Here is a 22,586-nt window from a genome sequence, read left to right on the forward strand (position 1 = left end):
CTGTGTGATGCGACTCTGTGGTATCAGGGACTCCAGCTCTTTCTAGCATGTTGCTCTGCTGTGACTTTTCATTTCCACTCTCACCTCGTGGTCCGTCTTGGCTGCCTCACTCCCTGTTATCACATTCTCATGCCAGCCAGGAGGAAGGACAAAGGGCCGGACAGACAGCCATCCCTCTCCTTTTGACCTTCTGCGGTGGCCAGTTGGCCAGTTCTCCATCCTAAATCTACCCAGGCACAGGTTTTCTATGCCTGCATGTCTAGGCTTTCCAGCACTGCTGACCAAATTACTCAGCCGTGCAAACTGGCTGCACAAGCTAGTTTCTGAGCTCCAGCCTCAGGTGGGCCCTTGGTGCTACACCTGAGCCTCTGTTCCTTCACTCATATCTCTCTCAGGTTTAGGATTGCACCACTGCACCCCTGCCTAGGCAACAGGCTTTTTTAGAGAACCTGCTCTGAGGCCGGGCGCGGTGGCTCAAGCCTGTAATCCCAGCACTTTGGGAGGCCGAGACGGGCGGATCACGAGGTCAGGAGATCGAGACCATCCTGGCTAACACGGTGAAACCCCGTCTCTACTAAAAATACAAAAAACTAGCCGGGCGACCTGGCGGGCGCCTGTAGTCCCAGCTACTCGGGAGGCTGAGGCAGGAGAATGGCGTGAACCCGGGAGGCGGAGCTTGCAGTGAGCTGAGATCCGGCCACTGCGCTCCAGCCTGGGCGACAGAGCGAGACTCCGTCTCAAAAAAAAAAAAAAAAAAAAAAAAAAAAAAGAGAACCTGCTCTGAAAAAAAAAAAAAAGGCAGTGGAGAAGAACATACTGGACGGAAAGTTTCTTAACTTTCTGCAGAATATCTTAAAAATCAGTTCACTTCTCTCCATTCCCACTGCCTCCACCCTTGCCTTCTCTCACTTGAATGGTCATTATCCTCCTAACTCTTCCCCTGCCTCTGGCTCTCTGGATTTTACAAAATCCCCTCCCAGCTCCACAATTACTTTTCTAAAACACAGATCTTGTGGCTGGGCGTGGTAGTTCACACCTGTAATCCCAGCACTTTGGGAGGCCGAGGTAGGCAGATTGCTTGAGCACAGGAGTTCAAGACCAGCCTGGCCAACATGGTGAAATCTCGTCTCTACGAAAAATATGAAAAAGTAACAATTCATGTGAGAGTTTATAAATATATCCAATTTCCTAACATCATTTCTGAGAACATCTATTCAAATACCTGTTTTGGGCAAGGCACGGTGGCTTATACCTGTAATCCCAGCACTTTGGGAGGCCAAGATAGGAGGATCACTTGAGGCCAGGAGTTTGAGACCAGCCTGTGTTACATACTGAGATCTGCATATCTAAGAATTTTTTTTTTTTTTTTTTTTTTTGAGATGGAGTCTTGTTCTGTCACCCAGACTGGAGTGCAGTGGCATGATTTCGGCTCATTGCAACTTTTGCCTCCCGGGTTCAAGTGATTCTCCTGCCTCAGCCTCCTGAGTAGCTAGGATTACAGGCATGCACCACCATACCTGGCTAATTCTTTATATTTTTGATAGAGACAGGGTTTCACCATGTTGGCCAGACTGGTCTAGAACTCCTGACCTCAAGTGATCCACCTGCCTCGGCCTCCCAAAGTGCTGGGATTACAGGCATAAACCACCGTGCCCGGCCCTAAGAAGAATTTTTTTAAAAAATTGCCCAGGTTGGCCGGGTGCGGTGGCTCAAGCCTGTAATCCCAGCACTTTGGGAGGCCGAGACGGGCGGATCATGAGGTCAGGAGATCGAGACCATCCTGGCTAACACGGTGAAACCCTGTCTCTACTAAAAATACAAAAAAAACTAGCCGGGCGAGGTGGCGGGCGCCTGTAGTCCCAGCTACTCGGGAGGCTGAAGCAGGAGAATGGCGTAAACCCGGGAGGCGGAGCTTGCAGTGAGCCGAGATCCGGCCACTGCACTCCAGTCCGGGCGACAGAGCGAGACTCCGCCTCAAAAAAAAAAAAAAAATTGCCCAGGCATGGTGGCATGTGCCTGTAGTCCTAGTTTTTTGAGAAACTCCAGCTTGAGCCCAGGAGTTTGAGGCTGCAGTGAGCCATGATCATGCCACTGCACTCCAGCCTGGGCAACAGAACTAGACCCTGTCTCAAAAGAAAAGAATAAAAACCAAACACTTGTTCTTATCTCGGTTTCTCATCTTCAACATGGTCTTGTAACCCTGAAGCTCAAATCAGTCATAAAGATAAGCAACTAAAATCCTAAAAGTCTATTACAAAAAAACTCCTTCTTTGCCAAATTTCTTAACTTCTTTGTCCAATGCTGTGAAATCCTGTTGGCCTTATGTGTTGATTCCCAATTATCTACTTGCCTTTTGGTCCTTAAAGAGTTCTATTAAATCAGCCACGAATAATCATCCTATGTATAAATCATGATTTATGTCATGATTCCCTTATCCTTGATGCTTTAAATATGTGATGCTCATTATTTTATTACAGTCACCATCAGCATGCCCACCATGAGGGTTACCCCTTCTGTAACTCCCCAGTTCTCTGTACAAGTGCTTTTCAGCAGACATCTTCACATCTTTTGCAGAAGCCTCTAATACAAGTTTACATTTGGAGACCTTTAGTTACACAGTTTCACTTTCGTCCTCAAAACTCTCAAGTGCCTACCGACTGATAGCATGGGTTCTTGCTTTTTTATTTTGAACCAGAATCTCACTCTGTTGCCCAGGCTGGAGTGTAGTGGTGCGATTGTGGTCTGCTACAGCCTCTAACTCCTAGGCTCAAGGGAGCTTCTCGCCTCAGCCTCTGAAGTAGCTGGGCCTACAGGTGCACACCAGCATGCCCAGCTAATTTTTTAAAATTTTTTTGGTAAATTTTTTTATGTTGCTCAGACAGGTCTCAAAGTCCTGGATTCAAGCCATCCTCTCACCTTGGCCTTCCAAAGTGCACTATAGATTACAGGCGTGAGTTCCCACGCCCAGCCTGATATCATGGTCTCTCACTGTGAATTTTGATCTTTTGGCATAAAATTCATCCTGGATTTGATTATCAGAATCAGACCTGAGAACTTGTGACCTGGTTTTCCTACCTGTTTTTCTTGTATCATGTATCCACAACTGAAGACTTTGTTTCGGATTTTGCTTTGAAGTTTTTATTCCACTTAGAGTAACTAACATAAGCTTCTTGAAAGCAGACAGCAGGTGTTATCCTTTGGTTTGCTCTGTTATCGCGCATAGAGTAGGCAGTTAGAAGAGAGGCTCTGCAAGTGTATGCTTGGGGACTGATGCTCAGGACCTTCCCTGAGACAGAACATTTGCTCAGTCTGTAGCTCTATCGTACCTGAGAAAGATTTTGCAAGTGCCATGCCTAGAGACTAGCAATCCCCCATATTCTGAGGTTGGCTCTGGTTAAGTCATTGACTTGGCCAACACTTATTGAGCACCTACCATGAGCCGGGCCCTCAGAGCTAAATAAGATGCCAACCTTATTGCCAGCCATCTGTCAGGATGTAGTAGGGGAAAAGACACTTTAATCCGTAATGACTACACAATGCCATAGGTTCATGATAGGATCGACATTTATTTGTACGGCTTTGGTTTCATTAGAGTCACTGAAGATAAAGCCATATTCTGGGAAGTTAAGGACATGTCTTCCCTCACTTTTTTTTTTTTTAGACAAAGTCTTGCTCTTGTACCCTAGGCTGGAGTGTGATGGCGCAATCTCTGCTCACTGCAACACTGGCCTCCTGGGTTCAAGCGATTCTCTTGCCTCATCTGGGATTACAGGCACCTGCCACCATGCCTAATTTTTGTATTTTTAGTAGAGATGGGGTTTCACCATGTTGGCGAGGCTGGTCTTGAACTCTTGACCTCAGGTGATCTGCCCGCCTTGGCCTCCTAAAAAGTGCTGGGATTAGAGGTGTGAGCCACTGTGCCCGGCCTTTTTTTTTTTTTTTTTTTTAACCGAAGGAAAAGGCTCATGAGGCAATAGATTCACTCATTCCTGGGGAGGGATGCAGGTCCCACCACTTACTGGCTACCTCTATAGCAAACTCTTCAGTCTCTGTTTCCTCATGTAAAAGTTGGAGGTTTCACAGGGCAGTTTGGAGGATTAAATGAAGACAGTGAATGTAAGGTGTTTAGCACAGGGCCTGGCACAGAATGGAGAATGTTACTGTTATAGTTACTATATCCTTACTTCACAGAGAAATGACTACCACACTGAAAGTTCTGTTACTGGCCAGGCGCAGTGGCTCATGCCTGTAATCCCAGCGCTTTGGGAGGCTGAGGTGGGCGGATCACAAGGTCAGGAGATCAAGACCATCCTGGCTAACACAGTGAAACCCCACCTCTACTAAAAATACAAAAAGAAATTAGCCGGGCGTGGTGGCAGCACCTGTAGTCCCAGCTACTTGGGAGGCTGAGGCAGGAGAATGGTGTGAACCGGGAGGTGGAGCTTGCAGTGAGCCAAGATCGCACCACTGCACTGCAGACTGGGCAACAGAGTGGGAGTCTGTCTCAAAGGGAAAAAAAAAAGTTCTGTTACTTGTAATTAGAGATGTTCCTATAAATTGTCAATAAAGGAAAAAGGAACTTCAGTAGAATCATTAAGACAAAAAAAAAAATGAAGAAATAAATACTTCAAATGTGAACTCAGCACTTTACATTTTACAATCTACTTTACATACTGCCTAGGTTGCCTTCCCTCCCTCCATACACGCAGACGGAGTGTGTGAGATGTCCCTGGATCAGGTTTAGCTCCTTTCATAGAGCCCCAAAATAAAGGATCCCAAGCATTAGGCTGCTTGGAGTCTGGAGTGATGATTCATGTGGAAAAAAACTTTTCATTTATTTAAAATCACCTATATTTATTGAATAGAAGCAGACAGGGCTTATTAGAACATTCAATCATTATAATAACATTCGTAACATATTGGGTCACTATTACTGGGATGAATAACCCAGTCACAGCAATGCAGGCATGGATAATTGATAAAACATTATGTCAGATCATGTGAATCAAAGTTTATATGTCCTGAAAAGCAATTTGGGTGACTCAGAAACTGGCCCAACTGAAACAAGACATTGATAGCAGTGACCCATGAGAAGAGCTAAAATTATTTCATGAAACATGAAAAAACAGAAATAAAGAATATTTTATATATGATTTTATGTATGAAAATATAATGAGTTTACAATGAATACTGTAAGTCGGGAAATCCCTCTTCGTATATTAGTATGTTTCTACAGATTACATAGTCCAGTCACAGCCTCTGTAGACACCAATTCTCACTTCACATTTGGTTCTATGAGCTTCTTATTTCCACTCAATGCCTGACATGTTTGAGATATTTGGCTTCATCCTTCGCTCTTCTCTTTTAGCCTTCCCTGTCTTTTACCTGCTTCCTCTTTTGGTGTTGGCTCTTTCTGGGCCTCTGGTGGAGGGGCCTACTGTGCTGGTGGGGCCTCTGGTGGCGGCGCCTGTGGTGGGGCAGCAGCCTCTGGTGCTGGCGCAGCTTCAGGTGCTGGGGCAGCCTCTGGTGGTGGGGCAGCCTCTGGTGGCGGGGCAGCTTCTGCTGGTGGGGCAGCTTCTGCTGGTGGGGCCTCTGCTGCTGGTGGGGCCTCTCCTGGTGGCACAGTTTCCTCTCCTGGTGGTACAGTTTCCTCTCCTGGTGGCACAGTTTCCTCTCCTGGTGGTACAGTTTCCTCTCCTAGTGGTACAGTTTCCTCTCCTGGTGGTACAGTTTCCTCTCCTGGTTGTGGAGCTTCCTCTCCTGGTGGTGGAGCCTCCTCATCTGGTGGTAGGATTTCTTCTGCTATTGGGACCAGATCTGCTGAAGTCAACTCTGATTCCAGTGTTGTCTCCGTTGATGACTCCTCTACTTCAGCCACTGCTGTCTGAACTTCAGAGCAGAGGTAGGATATTGTAAGTAGAGTGCACAATAATAGTACAAGAAACAAAGGGACTAGCAACACTACCAGTTTATAGTCTACGTCTTGTCTCTGATGTTGAACACGAGCAATACTTTCACTACCACTTTCACTGTTGTTGGTAATTTGCATTCCCGGGGGGCCACTGTCCACACTGCCTCCATTTCCTGGATTTTTGCAGTCAGGAGGAGCAAAACCAGGCTCACAATGGCAGTGCCTTAAATTGTTGCAAACTCCTTTCCCATGACACGATTCCTTTGGTCTGCAGTCATACAGGAGTATGGAGTGATGAACGCAGGAGTAATCCGTGCAGACTTTGTTTGGGGCACAAGAAGTGCCGACGTGCACATCTCCATCATCAGGGATATCAGTAATGTTATCGGCATCCATGCTCCAGCACCAGTCATTGTCATGAGGGACCTGGATCACCGTATGTTGAGCTTTGACTCGTGGTAAGGATTGAACACCTGTACATACGAGTTTCCCACAAAATACATTATCATCTGAACATGTAACATATGTTTGCTGATCCTCAGCGGGACGGCCACAGTTCCCAAACCGGTCTCCTCTGGTATTCATTGAAATGTAACAGTATTCTGGGGCAGATCTTGCAGGGTACCCATATATATTTACACATTGGTTATCAGGGTTCTTACACTGACCCCCAGAGCAATAGTGAATTCTATCACACAACGTGCCATCTTGCTTGTAGCTGTCTGCAGGGCATTCTGCAGAGCTACCGTCACAATATTCTGGGAGGTCACACTCATCCTGAGTTGGACGGCATAAAAACCCCTTCCTTCTGAAAGTGCAGTCCAGACAGCAGAGGCCATGGCTACACTCAGCATGCTCCTTCAGAGTACATGTGGGATCACAGCATGGGTCGAGGTGACAGGCAGAACCACAGTCACACTGCTCCGTGTCCTCCACCACGCCATTTCCACAGGCAGAATCCCTACGCTTGCGGCCCCTGGGCCATGGCTTGTTAAATAGGCAGGCCCCTTTGTGTTCTCGAAGGAACTGGTGGAAGTAGTCAGAGCTGCAGTTGCTGAAGCCACTTTCTTTTGTGATATTTTCATGCATGAGGCAAAAGTGCTTCTCTTTGCAAAAGCAGGCCGAGTGGTCGTGCTGAATACCCAGGTTGTGCCCGAGCTCATGGACCATCAGGGCTGCAAACAACAGCACATCTTCATGATGGAAGGATTCAACAGCTGCCGCAAAACCGCTTGAGCAGGCACCACTGAGAAAGGCCTGGCCCATATTCTGTCCAGGATGATGCCCGACGATCATGTGGGCAACATCGTGCTTCGCACGATGGAAGAGCGTCTCTCGTCTCCAGCGATTGAAATTCCTGAGTGTGATTTGCAAGTCCACTGCGACATCTATTAGGTCCCCCTCGGTCCAAATCTCCATTCCGGCCAGCACCACCTCTGTGTTTATTCCCCTAGTGAAGCTGTCGGCCAGAGCAATGACATCCACTACTCTCTGGACCGTCTCATTGATGTTACTGCCCCACATCTGGAACCGCTGGTTGTTGACCACGACAAACATCTCCACGTACTTGGTGTGTGACCACAAGTAGGACAGCGCCTGTAGATCATGAGGCTTCCTGCTCCTTTGTTGCCAGCTAGTGGACACCACATGGCTGTCTCTGGAAGTGACACCACAGGAGACTCGCGCTTCATGTGCCATGGTGTATAACACATGTTCAAACCGTCTTGAAGAGTCCACGGGCTCAATGCTGTAAGATTTTTCCTCCTTAATCAGGATGCCCCTGAGACCTGCACAGGTGTTGACAGAAACAAAAGAACCTGACACTCCTTCTATGTAGCCTTCATAGTGGCAGTCATGTGAGATGAAAGGCGATTCTTGCCCCAGTATGCCATTGTGGTAACTGTAGATTGGAAAGTTATTCACAAAATGGCTTCTCTTCACCTTCAGATGAACCAGCTGCTTCTGGCCTTGCATAAATAGCAAGTAGGACAGTCCTTCCACTGGGCTATCTCCTCCCTGGACTGTCAGCCTCTTTGGAATAATTATTTCATAGAAAGAGTAATAGGTTGATCCCAGGTGACAGTACATGCTTGGCACAAAAATCACCAAAAGCATCAAAATCTCTAACCTGATACATGAAGGTCCGGGTACTAGCCCCAGTCTCAAGTTCCACTTCTGTGGAGCCCAAGTTTGGAACTTTATCTTAACCTCTTCCAAGGCCACTTGGCTTTTCCACAGATAAAGCAGGATGTTGGCAGAGTCTTTTAATAATGCCACCACTGACATGGCCCAAATAAATCAGTTAATGATTCTGGGCCTATGTCCATCAGCAGAGCTCCCTCTCGCACACAAACCTTTGGAGGCTCAGGTGTTAGTCTCAGATCTGCACTGGCTCCCTTACTGGCAGTTCTTGCCCAATTCTGAGTCTTATAGATAACTTCAAGCTGTGTTTCTCTTCCTGCTTCTCCCCTGGCCTTCGGCAGTTTCTTTAGTATGTCTTCCTTCCAACGGCAACAACTGTAATCTTCCTTAGTTATATTCCTTTTACCTTCATGGAGAGATATTCCAAGCAGAAGGCCTGTAATGATCCAGCCAGTACTGTAACTCAGGCAAATTATTCTTTATCCTCAGCTCAGGCCACACAACTTGATAGCCGTTAATCTGCTCATTCTTTGAAACCCAACATTCTGGCAGGAGGTGGGGGGAAGGGGACAGGGCTTCTCTGGGGAGCTCTGAAAAGGACAAAGTTCTTTGTGGCCCACTGCTTCTTTCCCTCATTTCTGCAGTTTTCAGGGTACCGTTTCTCAGTTCAACTCTCCTTTGTCAGTGTCTGGGTTTTTTTTTCTTTAATTCAAGAAAATCCGTATGTGTATGTCCAAGTTTTCCCTCATTATCGCTGGTTCGTAACAAATGAGTTTAGATATTTTATATCTGCATATAATCTTCTCTATCAAGTTTTCCTAAAGCACAGATATATTACATGTTAAGTAAAATGGGCTCAGTTTCACCATGGGGGTATATAAAGGATCAGGATCAAAGTTCAGTTCCTCCAACTGCCCTAATATAAAAACAAACTGTGGGGTCCGAGCACAGTGGCTCACCCCTGTAATCCCAGCATTTTGGGAGGCTGAGGCAGCTGGATCACCTGAGGTCGGGAGTTCAAGACCAGCCTGGCCAGCATGGTGAAACCCCGTCTCTACTAAAAATGCAAAAAGTAGCAGGGCATGGTGGAGCACGCCTGTAATCTCAGCTACTTAGGAAGCTGAGGCAGGAGAATTGCTTGAACCCGGGAGGCGTAGCCTGCAGTAAGCCGAGATCACGCCATTGTACTCCAACTTGGGCAACAGAGTGAGACCCTGTCTCAAAAAATACTGTGGGGTCAAAATAAAAGCTGACTAACCAGATGTCTAGTTAACATTTCATCAAGAAAAGAAAACTGGGCTACAGAAGAACTTTTAAAAGATTTCTTCGGTTTGAAACTAAAATCGACCTGAAATGTCTGTGGAAGTCCTTGAATTTGGTTTTCATGTCAGCTTCCTTGGTGTATTTAGCAGTACAAATTTAAAAGGAAAAGAAGCCCTATGCACCCATTCCTTAGGCAGTTATTCTGTGCATTCTAGATGAAGAAAAATAAAGCTCTACATTTTTTATCTTGCATAATTTTACAGCAAGTCAAATATTTACAACATGAGACCTTTCAAATATGAGATATGACTACAGAAAGGAATGTAATGGTACCATAATATCTTAGGTAACAGCATGAGAACAGATCAATTTATTCATTATTCCTTAATTCCTAATACAGATAATACAATGTATCATTAGCATCTAGCAAGAAAATTTATACTGTCACAAACCCACTAAAAAAATTTACAGCAAGAAAAGTGAAATGATTTCCAGCTGTACTTCTTGTGATTTATGTAAGCACAAAGCTTCTTAAAATTATATTTTGAAAATTATCACAGATTTTAGGGTGTTTCCCTGTGTCTTAACCAAAATAGGCAGGGCAAATTAGGTTAAGCCATTTGGTGGGATAAAAGAAGATTCAAGAATGGAAGAACATTCTACTTTAAATAAACAAAATGAAGTATCCAATTTTCTGATTCTCAAATTGAAACATATTTTCTTCAATAAATACATGCACACACACATACCCACACACAAGACCTGATTTAAATCTTTTAGCTTCTTTGACCAACAATTACCATTTCTTCAACTCGTTTTTTCTCAAATGAATACAAGCAACATAAACTCTTTTTAAAGAGTAATTCCTGCCAGGCACAGTGGTTTGCTCCTGTAGTCCCAGCTACTTAGAAGGCTGAGGCAAGAGGATTGCTTGAGCCCAGGAACTTGAGTCTAACCTGGGCAACATAGCAGGATCACATCTTTTTTAATTTTAATTTATTTATTTGTGAGACGGAGTCTCGCTCTGTCACCCAGGCTGGAGTGCAGTGGGGCGATCTCCACTCACTGCAACCTCTGCCTCCCGGGTTCAAGCAATTCTGCCTCCACCTCTCAAGCAGCTGGGATTACAGGCATGTGCCACCACACCTGGCTAATTTTTGTATTTTTAGTAGAGACGGCGTTTCGCCATGTTGCCCAGGCTGGTCTTGAACTCCTGACCTAAGGTGATCCGCCCGCCTCGGCTTCCCAAAGTGCTGGGATTACATGCATGAGCCACCGCGCTGAGCCTTATCTATGTTTCAGACAATAAATTCAGACTGGCATTCTCCTGTGTTCATACATTAGAGAGATACAAGTGTTTTTTACTACATCAAGCCGACTTTTATAACTGTGGTAAAGTCTAAAAGTATTTGATTGACCAGTAATGGCTTTAATAAGCAGAAGGTTAATAAATCATATAGGCAAACAGGAGAGCATAACCTGCTGCTTTATAAGAATTGTTTTTACAGTGTTGTTTCCACAGGTGTAGGTGTTAGGCCAAAAAATATGAGAAAGATACCGTTTCACTTCCAGTTACGTGCAAATTTCGAGTAGCAAACCTGACGGTTACGTTAAAACAGAATTTACTGCTGGACTAGGAATACACAAACAAAACTCCACTTCAAAGACCAAGCCATGCTGAGTCCCTTGGGAGCTACTGTTTTTTTTCAAGGCATGCTGTTGTGTTACAACAGCTGGGACATCCTCCAGAGTGTTCACAAACTTCCAGCTTGGTGCTCATTTGGATGTGTCTGGACACAGCACTTATATTAAGGGTCACATGAATTCAGCTTGAAGTAACTGAAACATGGGCAACAGATGCTCAGAATCAAAGGAAGGATCACTTTGGATACCCTTTCCATCGCACCTAAAACTCAGCATACACTGAAGGAAAAAAAAAATCATCCTGAGCCTTTTTAGAAGACACCCAAGTCACAATTTTAAGAAGTTACGGATATACTGGATATGCTAGAAGATTCCTCTAAAGAAAAAGAAGAGTAACAAAGGTAATTACTACTGTTTTTTTCTCCCCATGGAATACTGAACCTCTGCCCTAAGACAGGAAAACTACAGTTGTTCTAATATTACACAAACAAGTGCAGTTTTCCTAACTGTAAGAAGCGATCTGTAAGATTTGCATTTCCTTGAAAAACACAACAGGCACTTAATTCAACTCTCAGCCAAGTTTTCTGGTCAGTAAATTAAAAAACGTTGGGTTTTTTTCTGTTGCCTGTTAGATTTTGCCATCATGAAAAGTATTCAGGTCGGGCGCGGTGGCTCATGCCTATAAACCCAGCACTTTGGGAGGCTGAGGTGGGCGGATCACGAGGTTGGGAGGCCGGCGTGGGGTTGGGGGCGGGAGGCAGATCACAAGGTCAGGAGTTCGAGACCAGCCTGGCCTATTATGGTGAAACCCCCGTCTCTACTAAAAACTCAAAAATTAGCTGGGTGTGGTGGTGCCTGCCTGTAGTCCCAGCTACTCGGAAGGCTGAGGCAGCAGAATCGCTTGAACCCGGGAGGTGGAGGTTGCAGTGAGCCAAGATCAAGCCACTGCACTCCAGCCTGGGTGACAGAGCAAGACTCTGTCTTGGTGGTGGGGGGTGGGGAGGTGGGGAGACATATTCAATTCTCCTTAAAGGAAATCCATTTATAACAGTTACCAGTCACCTAAGATTAGTGAACTTTACCTCAAAAAATATCTTTTAATTACAAATTCTCCAAGATAAAAAGGAACCAATGTAGGCCGGGAGCAGTGGCTCATGCCTGTAATCCCAGCACTTTGGGAGGCCGAGGCGGGTAGATCACGAGGTCAGGAAATCAAGACCATCCTGGCTAACACAGTGAAAATCCGTATCCACTAAAAATACAAAGAGAAATTAGCTGGGTGTAGTGGCAGGCACCTGTAGCCCCAGCTACTCGGGAGACTGAGGCAGGAGAATGGCGTGAACCCAGAAGGCGGAGCTTGCAGTGAGGTGACATTGCGCCACTGCACTCCAGCCTGGGCGACAGAGTGAGACTCCATCTCAAAAAAAAAAAAAAAAAAAAAAAAGGAACCTATGTAGTAAGGTAATTCTTAAGACACTTTGTGTTTTTATCATCTATTCCCACAGGCAGTCACACACATACAGGGCATACTAACCGAATGTCATCCTGAAGACTCAGGGTGGAGGAATTACTCAGCACAGTGGAGGAGTTAGAAAATAAGTTGCTGGTGAGATCAATTCTGATCAAAGAGAATGCGATGAGAAAAAACTGAATAACAGATGACTATCCTCTCCCTCTGGTCTGGGAGGTGGAGCCTACCTGCCAGCTTTTCTATGTACCAAAGTAAGTATCCACCAAAAACTGCTTCTCTCTCTCTCTCACACACACACACACACACACACACACACGAAAACTGATTTGTTAGGGAAACCCATACGCACAACAGAAAACTGAAAAAGGACCTAGCCTTATTTTTCCTTCAAACAGCTGCTCTCTGGGCCAAAATCGTGCTTCCTGAAAATGAAGGGTAATAAACAAGATAAACAAAGCCCAGAGAATGCCAACACAAAACCCAGGCAGACATATTACAGAGAAACAAGGCAGCCTTATGAAAAAAAAACCCCAAACTGGATCATCTTACATGATAATCCAATAGTCCCACTTCAATTATATGTACATTTCTCAAATTATTCCAAAAACAGGACCAGAGGAACAGGGAACGGAAATAAGGAGTGATGGAGCTGGTGAAGGCTGCAGGGAAGGGGAAAGGACAAAGCAGGACCTCCTGGAAGGGGAAAGGGAAGCTCCGGTTAAACATAAGAATAGGCCAGGCTTGGTGGCTCACGCCTGTAACCCCAGCACTTTGAGAGGCTGAGGCGGATGGTCAGGAGTTCGAGACCAGCCTGGCCAACATGGCGAAACCTTCTCTACTAAAAATACAAAAATTAGCCGGGCATGGTGGCGGGCGCCTGTAATCCCAGCTACTTGGGAGGCTGAGGCAAGAGAATCACTTGAACCTGGGAGACAGAGGTTGCAGTGAGCCGAGATTGTGCCATTGCACTCCACCCTGGGTGACAAGAGCAAGACTCCATCCCAAAAGAAAGAAAGAAAGAAAGAATAAACCCAAGGCTGGGCACAGTGGCTCATGCCTGTAATCCCAGCACTTTGGGAGGCCAAGGCAGACAGATCACTTGAGGTCAGGAGTTCAAGACCAGCCTGACCAACGTGATGAAACCCTGTCTCTACTAAAAATACAAAAATTAGCCAGGCATGGTGGTGGGCACCTGTAATCCCACCTACTCAGGAGGCTGAGAGAAAATCGCTGGAACCTGGGAGACAGGTTGCAGTGAGCGGACACAGTGCCACTGCACTCCAGCCTCCACGACAACAGCGAGACTCTGTCTCAAAAAAAAAAAAAAAAGAATAAACCCAAAAGAAAACCCTGTTAGATTTAAGAAATACACCAGTACCCTTTTAAAAAATATGACAAAAAGGAAATGATCCTGCTTTTCTCTAGGGAATTAGGTGCAGGAGAAATGAGGGCTCAGCTCCCTCTTCTTCCATCATGGGAGTTCGCTCCCCAAGCTCAAGTGTGCCTCCTGTGAGTTCCAGCAGGCAGTCTGCAATGACTGAGCCACAAAAAATGTCTTGGCAGTAGAGCTCATCTAGCAATGGTGTGGAAAATAAATACACAGGGCAATTGAAACCAGAATCCAGAGTCCTTAATTCAACTGTTTACTAATCAGAAAGGTCAGTATAGTCGGTCCTTTATCTACTGCTGGCAAGTGATTTTTGTATATTTTATTACAAATAAAATAATATTGCTTGACAGCATCATCTGTCATCTTACAAATATACAACTACACAGTCCTAAAGTAATAGTGTATCTCTAGACGTAAGCTTTCCTTAAAAACAAACAATAACTATACTATTATTAAGTCCTGCACCCTAAATCTATACAGCAACTTTAATCAATGTGGAAATGAAATTATGATTTATTAATTTACATAAAATTACTTTATACATTTAAGAATAATTTTTCAAATTATTAAAAAAACACAAAGTTTGAAGCTGTCATTATTGGGATTCATGGGACGTGGTTTGCTCTTCTATCACCTGCTTCACAATTTCTGCCAGTTTTAGTCGATCTACTTTATCTGTGAATCCACGACCTGAAAACCAAAAAAGAACAAGATCAGCCCTCAAATTCTTTGAGAGGTGGCAGACTCTTGACAGAGACCCAATAAGGTCCACCTTACCAGTATCAAATTCACCCTCACCAGTGGAGGAACCACCCCCACCATTGATCAAAAGCAGTTCAGATCCCCCATTTTTCAGGTAGCAATTGTACCGTTCCACTAACCTGGCAGTAAAAATCCAAAGCTCACAACACACAAGCAAACCACAAAGAGAGAGAAGATCTTTTTAATACCTACAGCTGACAAATGAGTCATATCTGAAAATATAAAGAATTCCTATATATCTATAAGAAAGACACAATTCAGTGAAAAAAAAATGGGCAAAAGACTTAATAGGTACTTCACAAAACAGGAAATCTAACTGGCCCATAAACATTTAAAACGTACATCAGTACGTTTTAAGGGTACATTTAAGGGTAATTCAAACTAAAACCACATTGCAATACCACCTACAAACTAACAGGATAACGAAGATTTTTTTTTTTTTTTTTTTTTTTTTTTTTTTTTTTTTTTTTTTTTTTTTGAGACGGAGTCTCGCTCTGTCGCCCAGGCTGGAGTGCAGTGGCCGGATCTCAGCTCACTGCAAGCTCCGCCTCCCGGGTTTAGGCCATTCTCCCGCCTCAGCCTCCGGAGTAGCTGGGACTACAGGCGCCCGCCACCTCGCCCGGCTAGTTTTTTGTATTTTTTTTAGTAGAGACGGGGTTTCACCGTGTTAGCCAGGATGGTCTCGATCTCCTGACCTCGTGATCCACCCGTCTCGGCCTCCCAAAGTGCTGGGATTACAGGCTTGAGCCACCGCGCCCGGCCACGAAGATTTTTTTAAAAGACAATAGCAAGAGCTGGTGTGGATGTGAAGTAACCAGAATCCCCAAACACTGCTAGTGGGAGTTCATAAATTCATACAACCACTTTGAAAAACTGGTAGCAGTACCACTAAAGCCAGACAGATGAAGACCTCCATGAACCAGCAATTCTAATCCCATACACGTAAGATAAATGAGCTCATCAAAAGACATTCACAAGAGTATTCACCACAGCCCTTTTCTTAATTCCCCAGATCTGGAAATAATCCTAAAGTCCGTTCAACAGTACAATGGACAAATATGGCACACATTCATACAGTGAAAATGAATGATCTGCTGCTACACACAACATGGATGGATGCCACAAATATAATGACTAAAATATAACTAACTAAAAGAAGCCAGACATAAAAGAACGCAGACTTGTCTGACTCCATTCACAAAGAATACAAAACCAGGCAAAAGAAGGCTACAGTGCTAGAAGTCAGGACTGTGATTACCCTTGAATGGAGGGGAGGGAGGGACTGGAAGAGGACGTATGTTCTACTACATGATCTAGGTGCTGGTTACAGAGAAGTGTTTACTTTGTGAAAATTCACTGAAGTTCATATTTCATATGTGATCACTTTTCTAAAATGACGTTTCAAATTTTTCTTTTTTTTGAGACGGAGTCTCGCTCTGTTGCCCAGGCTGGAGTGCAGTGGTGTGATTTCAGCTCCCTGCAACCTCTACCTCCCAGGTTCAAGCGATTCTCCTGCCTCAGGCTCCCAAGTAGCTGGGACTACAGGCGCATGCCACCACGCCCGGCTAATTTTTTTTTTTTTGTATTTTTAGTAGAGGTGGGGTTTCACCGTGTTAGCCAAGATGGTCTCAATCTCCTGACCTCATGGTCCGCCCACCTCGGCCTCCCAAAGTGTTGGGATTAGATGCATGACCCACCGTGCCTGGCCCTCAAATTTTTCTTTAAAAAAATCCCAGGAAAGTGAATCTCCTCCAAGAATGGGAATGGCCAGGCTAGCACTTTAGATTTCCTATGGCATGTCTAAGAAACAAGTCAGGCAGGCTGGGTGCCGTCGTTCACACCCGTAATCCCAGTACTTTGGGAGGCCAAGGTGGGTGGATCACTTGAGGTCAGGAGTTCGAGACCAGCCTGGCCAACATGGTGAAACCCCGTCTCCCCTAAAAAAAAAAAAAAAAAAATACAGGTGCATGCCTGTAGTCCCAGCTCCTTGGGTGGCTGAGGCAGAATCACATGAGTGCAGGAGGGGGAGGTTGCAGTAAGCCAAGATCGTACCACTGCACTCCAGCCTGGTGACAGAGGGAGACTCCGTCTCAAAAAAAAAAAAAAAAAAGGAAACAAGTGAGGCATTGAAATCTTAAGTTTGCTCCCTTCCCTGAGCATCCTGGAGCATAAGTCTAGTACAGTTTGCTCAACTGGAAAGACAATATTAAAATCAGTTCAAGCCAGGCACAGAGGCTCACGCCTGTAATCCCAGCACTTTGGGAGGCTGAGGCAGGTGGATCACTTGAGGCCAGGAGCTCAAGACTAGCCTGGCCAACATGGTGAAACTCCATCTCTACTAAAAATACAAAAATTAGCTGGGCACGGTGGCACTCGCCTGTAGTCCCAGCTATTCGGGAGGCTAAGGCAAGAGAATCACTTCAACCCGGGAGGCAGAGGTTGCAATGAGCCAAGATTGCGCCACTGCACTGCAGCCTGGGGGATAGAATGAAACTCCGCCTCAATTAAAAAAAAAAAAAGGGCAGTTCAAGAAATACATCTCTACCTTATTTGCTTTGGGAAAAAAACTTAACCAGCAATAGATTTGGCAAACTTTCTCCTCTTTCGTGAAACAGCTCTTCTCTAAGCAGATCAGCGGGGTCAGCAGGGTGGACTTGCTGGCACTTTGTCCTCTCTCTCCCCTTCAGCATCTGTTGCTTCTTAATGACCTGGTGAATAGTCCTGGTATCTGAGAGTTCTGAAATCTGGGTTTTTTTTTTTTTACCCAAGTGGTGTGTGATGGGGGCTTTCCAGTGTTGAATCTGCAACACATAATTCACTTGAACTCTGGAAAATAAATGAAAGGGCCAGATATCCAGGTATGCTGGGGCAGTTAATATAGAGCTAACCCCCATTCCACAATGCTCCACTCACTCTCCAGCCACTCCACTCACTTCATTTCAAAACAGCCGCAGCTCAGGCGCCAAAGAGATCCTATGTGTTCTAAACATAATCACTTGTCTGTATTCCTGGGGAAGGGAGTGATGAAGGCTCCTACCATTCCAACTGAAGCTCTGCAGAGTATCTCTTAGGAGTTTGCATTCTCGGTTATACTTCCAAGCCTCCTGCATTACTTCATTCAGCTTCTCATCTTCATTCTCTCCTATTGGTAAGGATGAAGAGGAATTTGCATTTTTCCTGCAGCATCATGGGGTTTTAGTGTGAGAGATGGAAGAACATGATGTCCAACTGGTTGAAAAATGATGACTGAATGTGCAAAACTTCACCAGACACGGGCTTTACTGCTAGTCCCTACATTATGTAGACCGCATCTGGTATTTGGACTCTTTTTTACTCTGACATCTTCATACAAATCCACTGATGGCCCCAGAGTCTCAGCACCGGGGGATGGGAAATAGGCTGTGGCAGACTCTATTGCTGAACAAGACACCTGGTCAACCAAAGACCAAAAGTGGGAGAGTGGCCTACTTTCTCTCTCCTAAACTCATTTCTTACTTTAGAAAGCTATCTGAGGTACACTATACGAGTTCTCTTAAAACCCAAGGAATCTAGGGAGATATCCATTTTCTGGCCTAGTACGTGCAGCATCTATCTGATGAGAACAGCCCCTCACCCGCCAATGAGAGGAGAGAGAACATAACGAAAGAAAGCTCTCACTCCAAAGGACCCACGTGTAAGTCTCACTCCAAAGACCCACTCATATCATGCTGCCCATGATATGAGTAACAGCAGGAGCCGCTTCTGAACTAGGGAGGTGTTCTCATATTTATGAGCTAATGGCAGCCTTGCACTCAAAAGGCTCTGGAAATGGTGAACAGCCTGCAATGAGATTCAGACCCTACCCACATTTTCCATTCTCTATCCCCCAATCTGTGCCCTTGTTGTCAAACTAAGAAATCACAAAATTGCATGCTTGCACCTGACACTGCCAATTAAGTCTAAACTAGAAATTTCACAGAAAACCAAAGGAGGGGTAGAACTTAACTGCATTTCTAACTCCCACCGTCCAATCTTTTTAGTGGGCACAGACTACCTTATATAATATACTTTTCTTATAATACAAGATGAAACAGACAACCCAAAATTAAGCCATTCCTTTTGCCATGTACATGCATACACCCACCCACCCCTGCACACACACACTCACACACACACAAAGGATTAGTAAATGGTGTGACCTTTACCAGCCTGGGGGAGAATACACTGAGCAATCACATCTCGGAGTTTTTCCAAGGCAACATTGGAATCCTCGGCTCCATTCTCATGGTCGTGGATATACACACTGTCCTTTGGCTTGGTGCTTTAAGAGTTTGAGGGAGGGGTAATGACAACGTGAGACCCCAAAAACCAACTCTGGACAGATATTAACTCTAAATATAAGGCAACAGATATATCAGAAAAATAACAACAGAAAAATAACAATAGTGTCCAACTCCTGATACTATTTAAAGAGCTTATCCTCTCCACCCTCTTCAGAGGCCAAATAAAGATCCCTAGCTGAGCAAGTTAAATTTCTTAAATTTGAGAACCCAGTCCTCAGCCATTCCAGCCATGAAGAAGAATCGAAGAAATAAGCTCAGTTACCCAAGTAACTTCCTCTTCCGCAGAATGGGGTTGTTCACTGAGTGCAGGGGTTTGAGGCTGACTTTCAGATCCTGAATTCTCATGTTGGCCAACTGTTCCGCGTGAGCCTGCTGGATTCCTGCAACCACTGCCTGAATGCAAACACTGCCGTCAGTTTTTCATATTCATTGCTGGGCACCTAAAAAGCCAGTCTAAGAAAGTGGAAAGGAAAAGCTCAAAGTACTAAGAAGGCAATTTCACTCTTATGTTGAAGGAATATAAATATTTTGATAAGGCAGAGGACCCTTCCCCATGGATCAGCAGGAACTAGGGAACACCAGGCCAACCAAAGGTCATACAACAGCTAGCCCATCTTCCCTGGTGGGGCGACAGAAAAGCAAGTAAGAAATACCAGCAGGATCCCCACTCATAGCCACTACTGAGGGGAAGTGTAAAGAGAGGCACATATGGACATCAGCGGGAGGGCTGGCAGGCTACTGCCCAAGAAGCCTCACAGACGGTATTGATTCACCTCAGCCCTGACAGCTCAGAGCCCTGACCATCTCACATGGAGGGCATGGCCAAGCCTAAGGCCACATGATGGAGGCCACAACCAGTCAAGTAATTTACAGTGAGAAACAGCTGTCATGGAGTCTGGAACTCTTGAAGTTTGTGCTTTTATGAACAGTATATGATCTCACTGCAGGCAGACCAAATCATCAGAAGGCTTCACAGGAATATGATCCCATTTTTGTATTTTTTTTTCAATTTTTTTTCCATTTTTGTATTTTAAAAGGACAAAATGTGTGTATCTGTGTGCGTATCCCAGAAAACGATCAGGAAGTATACATCAAGCCATAGATTACCTCACCTCTGAGGGGTGTGACTGTGGCAGGGGAATGAAAGGGAACTTTTACTTTTTAACACTGCTGTACCATCTGAGTTTTCACAATAAAAGTTTTTTTTTGAGACAGAGTCTTGCTCTGTCTCCCAGGCTGGAGTGTAGTGGTGCAATCTTGACTCACTGCAACCTCTGCCCCTGCTGAGTTCAAGCAATTCTCCTGCCTCCGAGTAGTTGGGATTACAGGTGTCTGCCACCACGCCTGGCTAATTTTTGTATATTTAGTAGAGACAGGGTTTCACTATGTTGGCCAGGCTGGTTTCGAATTCCTGACCTCAAATGATCCGCCCACCTCAGCCTCCCAAAGTGCTGGGATTACAGGTGTTAGCCACTGCACCCAGTCAAAATTTGACTATTTTAAAAAGTAGTTCCATGGTGAGCATGAAATTAGATCAGGAAAAGTTGGAACTCATTTAAGGGCTCTGTATACTTCTATCTAGCCCTGGCTATGCCTTTCTGCACCTTTGCATCCACCTCATCAGTAACGACCTGACAGGAGGAAACAGCTCAAAGCCATGAGCTTAGGCTCCTAGACAGGGCTTGGGTGGACAGTGTTCTACATTTCCAAAGTTGATCACTCACATCCTGACCACTTTTTTTTGAAACAGTCTCACTCTGTCACCCCAGCTAGAGTGCAGTGGTGGATCTCAGCTCAATGCAACCCCCACCTCCTGTCAATGCTATCACCAGATATGCCATTCCTGTCCCCTTATATCTATCTAGTCTTATCACAAAAAACTGGAGAAATTTTTCTTCAAAATATTGAGCCTATTCACCTCTACTTCTCTGCTCCCATAGCCACCCCTGACTTCTAGATTACTGCAGAAGTATTAGGTTGGCAAGTCCGTGAGTTGCCAAGTCTGACTATCTCTAAATACCTTCCTAGTGGCAAATCTCTTCTCAAAAAGCTACCATGGCCTCTCAGTTACATCCCACTAAGACTTAAACCCCTCTGTCCACTTGCAAAGCCTGGCCCTGACACACCCGTCTCATTAACTTCCCATTAGTGAGGCCAAGTTATTTTTCCTGACGATGCCCATGTGTGGTGAACAGCATAAGCAACAAAACAGATGCAAATACATCATCGTTACATTAACTGTCTACTGAGTTCTCATGTTTGGGCATGTGCTGTCCTTGAAGAATTTGAGTAGATAGGTAATACATGTGAGGGGTTCTGCCTTCTCTCTGGGCAAATTACATCCCTTCAAAGATGTGCTCTTTTTCTGAATTCCCACAGAATTCACAGAAAAGTTAACATGCAAAGCTCTGATGTTTGAAATGTTCCCTCTTTGTTTCATGTTTTTTTTTTTTTTCTTTCTGAGACGGAGTCTCACTCTGTTGCCTAGGCTGGAGTGCAGTGGTGCCATCTCCACTCACTGCAAGCTCCACCTCCCAGGTTCAAGCCATTCTCCTGCCTCAGCCTCCGGTATAGCTGGGACTTCAAGCGCCCGCCACCGCACCCGGCTAATTTTTGTATTTTTTTAGTAGAGAGGGGGTTTCACCATTTTAGCCAGGATGGTCTCGATCTCCTGACCTCGTGATCCGCCCATCTCGGCCTCCCAGAGTGCTGGGATTACAGGCGTGAGCCACCGCGCCCGGCCTGTTTCATGTTTATTGGCCTTGCCTTCTCAGCCAGTCTTGTTTAAACCCCTTGGGGAAAGGGAGGTATCTTAAACTGCTCTGTGCTCCCAGCCCTGTAGCAGAAATATGGAGGCTATTCCTTTGAGTGCTCCCTTAGTGTATATTCACCAGGCCTTGATTTGGTCTTTTACCAAAAGAAGTTCCTTATTTTGGATCCTGACTCTGAGGAAACCAGAGATGTTTCTCTGGGAAGGATCGTGTACTCTGCACTGTTTTGCCTTTAACCCCTCACTGAGCCAAGCCCCAGCATTCCTTCCCAACAGTCTTTTCAGTCAACAAAGTAAACATCATTCAAAACCTTGTCCATCATCAGCTGAGCAGAAGGCAGCACATTATCCAGGGCCTCGGTGGAATTGAGCCAGGGGTGGTCCAGCACTCCCTCAATGGTGAGTCTCTCCTCTGGTTTGACCTTCAGGAGCCTGTGGAGAAAACGCCAACAGGGCTGCCATGCACAGTTGCTACTAAAAGGCCATAGGAAGTTCCTGGACCTGGCTCGAAACAACTCTGGTTGCTTCTGACTTCTGTAAGTCTGGGCTTTCCACCTGCAGAGCACAGGTGGGATTCTAGTCTCCAACCACTGGTAGGGGTACTATGGCTTAAGGCAATCTTTTCTATACTGGAAAAAGTGAGATTACAATGGTAGAAAAAGGCTTAATCCAGTGATACTTTAGAGTTCTAGGGTTTAATAAGGTAAACCTACATATGGTTTATAGTTCCTAAGACCTTGAATCTCCATACTGAGGTTTCTAGGACAATGGGCTTTAACTTCCAAAAGGAACTCAGAGTGCTCTTTTTGGCTGATAGTGGTGCAGAATTAGTTGAAGGGTCATGAAGCTCTGGAGAAGCAGGTTGCTACCCAAGATAAAACTCTTAGATGTCACCATATGGCAGGACATGA

General features: G+C 45.1%; 2 protein-coding genes and 1 long non-coding RNA gene across 11 annotated transcripts in view; 1 reads left to right on the plus strand and 2 right to left on the minus strand.

Annotated features, from left to right (window-relative positions):
• Positions 1-4,582: 4,582 nt before the first annotated feature.
• LOC104674527 (disintegrin and metalloproteinase domain-containing protein 1a-like) lies at positions 4,583-12,609 on the minus strand. The gene is made up of 2 exons (XM_010378874.2): positions 12,495-12,609; positions 4,583-8,871 (listed from the first exon to the last, which is right to left on the minus strand). Exon 2 carries the CDS (start codon positions 8,195-8,197, stop codon positions 5,435-5,437), a length of 2,763 nt encoding a protein of 920 aa, XP_010377176.2. The 5' UTR covers positions 8,198-8,871; positions 12,495-12,609; the 3' UTR covers positions 4,583-5,434.
• On the plus strand, positions 6,259-16,012 carry LOC115899962. The gene is made up of 3 exons (XR_004059583.1): positions 6,259-6,369; positions 12,466-12,682; positions 15,596-16,012. It is a non-coding gene; the product is annotated as an uncharacterized LOC115899962 (long non-coding RNA).
• The window catches only part of MAPKAPK5 (MAPK activated protein kinase 5), a 53,085-nt gene continuing 44,386 nt past the window's right edge, over positions 13,888-22,586 (minus strand). For 3 of the 9 annotated variants that reach the window (XR_004059579.1, XR_004059582.1, XR_004059581.1), the window contains 6 exons: positions 21,987-22,107; positions 19,168-19,298; positions 18,762-18,883; positions 17,517-17,725; positions 17,129-17,409; positions 14,408-14,511 (listed from right to left, as the gene is read on the minus strand). Coding sequence is in view for 5 of the 9 variants with exons in the window: in XM_030938949.1 (XP_030794809.1) it covers positions 13,903-13,959; positions 14,456-14,511; positions 17,621-17,725; positions 18,768-18,883; positions 19,168-19,298; positions 21,987-22,107 (586 nt within the window). In the remaining 4 variants the exon portion in view is untranslated. Of the gene's footprint in view, positions 13,960-14,057; positions 14,512-17,128; positions 17,410-17,516; positions 17,726-18,761; positions 18,884-19,167; positions 19,299-21,986; positions 22,108-22,586 lie in introns of those variants that run through there. The other 6 variants (XM_030938949.1, XR_004059580.1, XM_010378896.2 and 3 more) reach the window with 6 other exon arrangements.

Source organism: Rhinopithecus roxellana, chromosome 10 (genome assembly GCF_007565055.1).
Source record: "Rhinopithecus roxellana isolate Shanxi Qingling chromosome 10, ASM756505v1, whole genome shotgun sequence".
Classification (NCBI taxonomy): domain Eukaryota; kingdom Metazoa; phylum Chordata; class Mammalia; order Primates; family Cercopithecidae; genus Rhinopithecus; species Rhinopithecus roxellana.

Excerpts from the sequence above, each read along its gene's own strand:
- LOC104674527 (XM_010378874.2), bottom strand. The coding sequence starts at position 8,197 with ATGTCAGTGGTGGCATTATTAAAAGACTCTGCCAACATCCTGCTTTAT.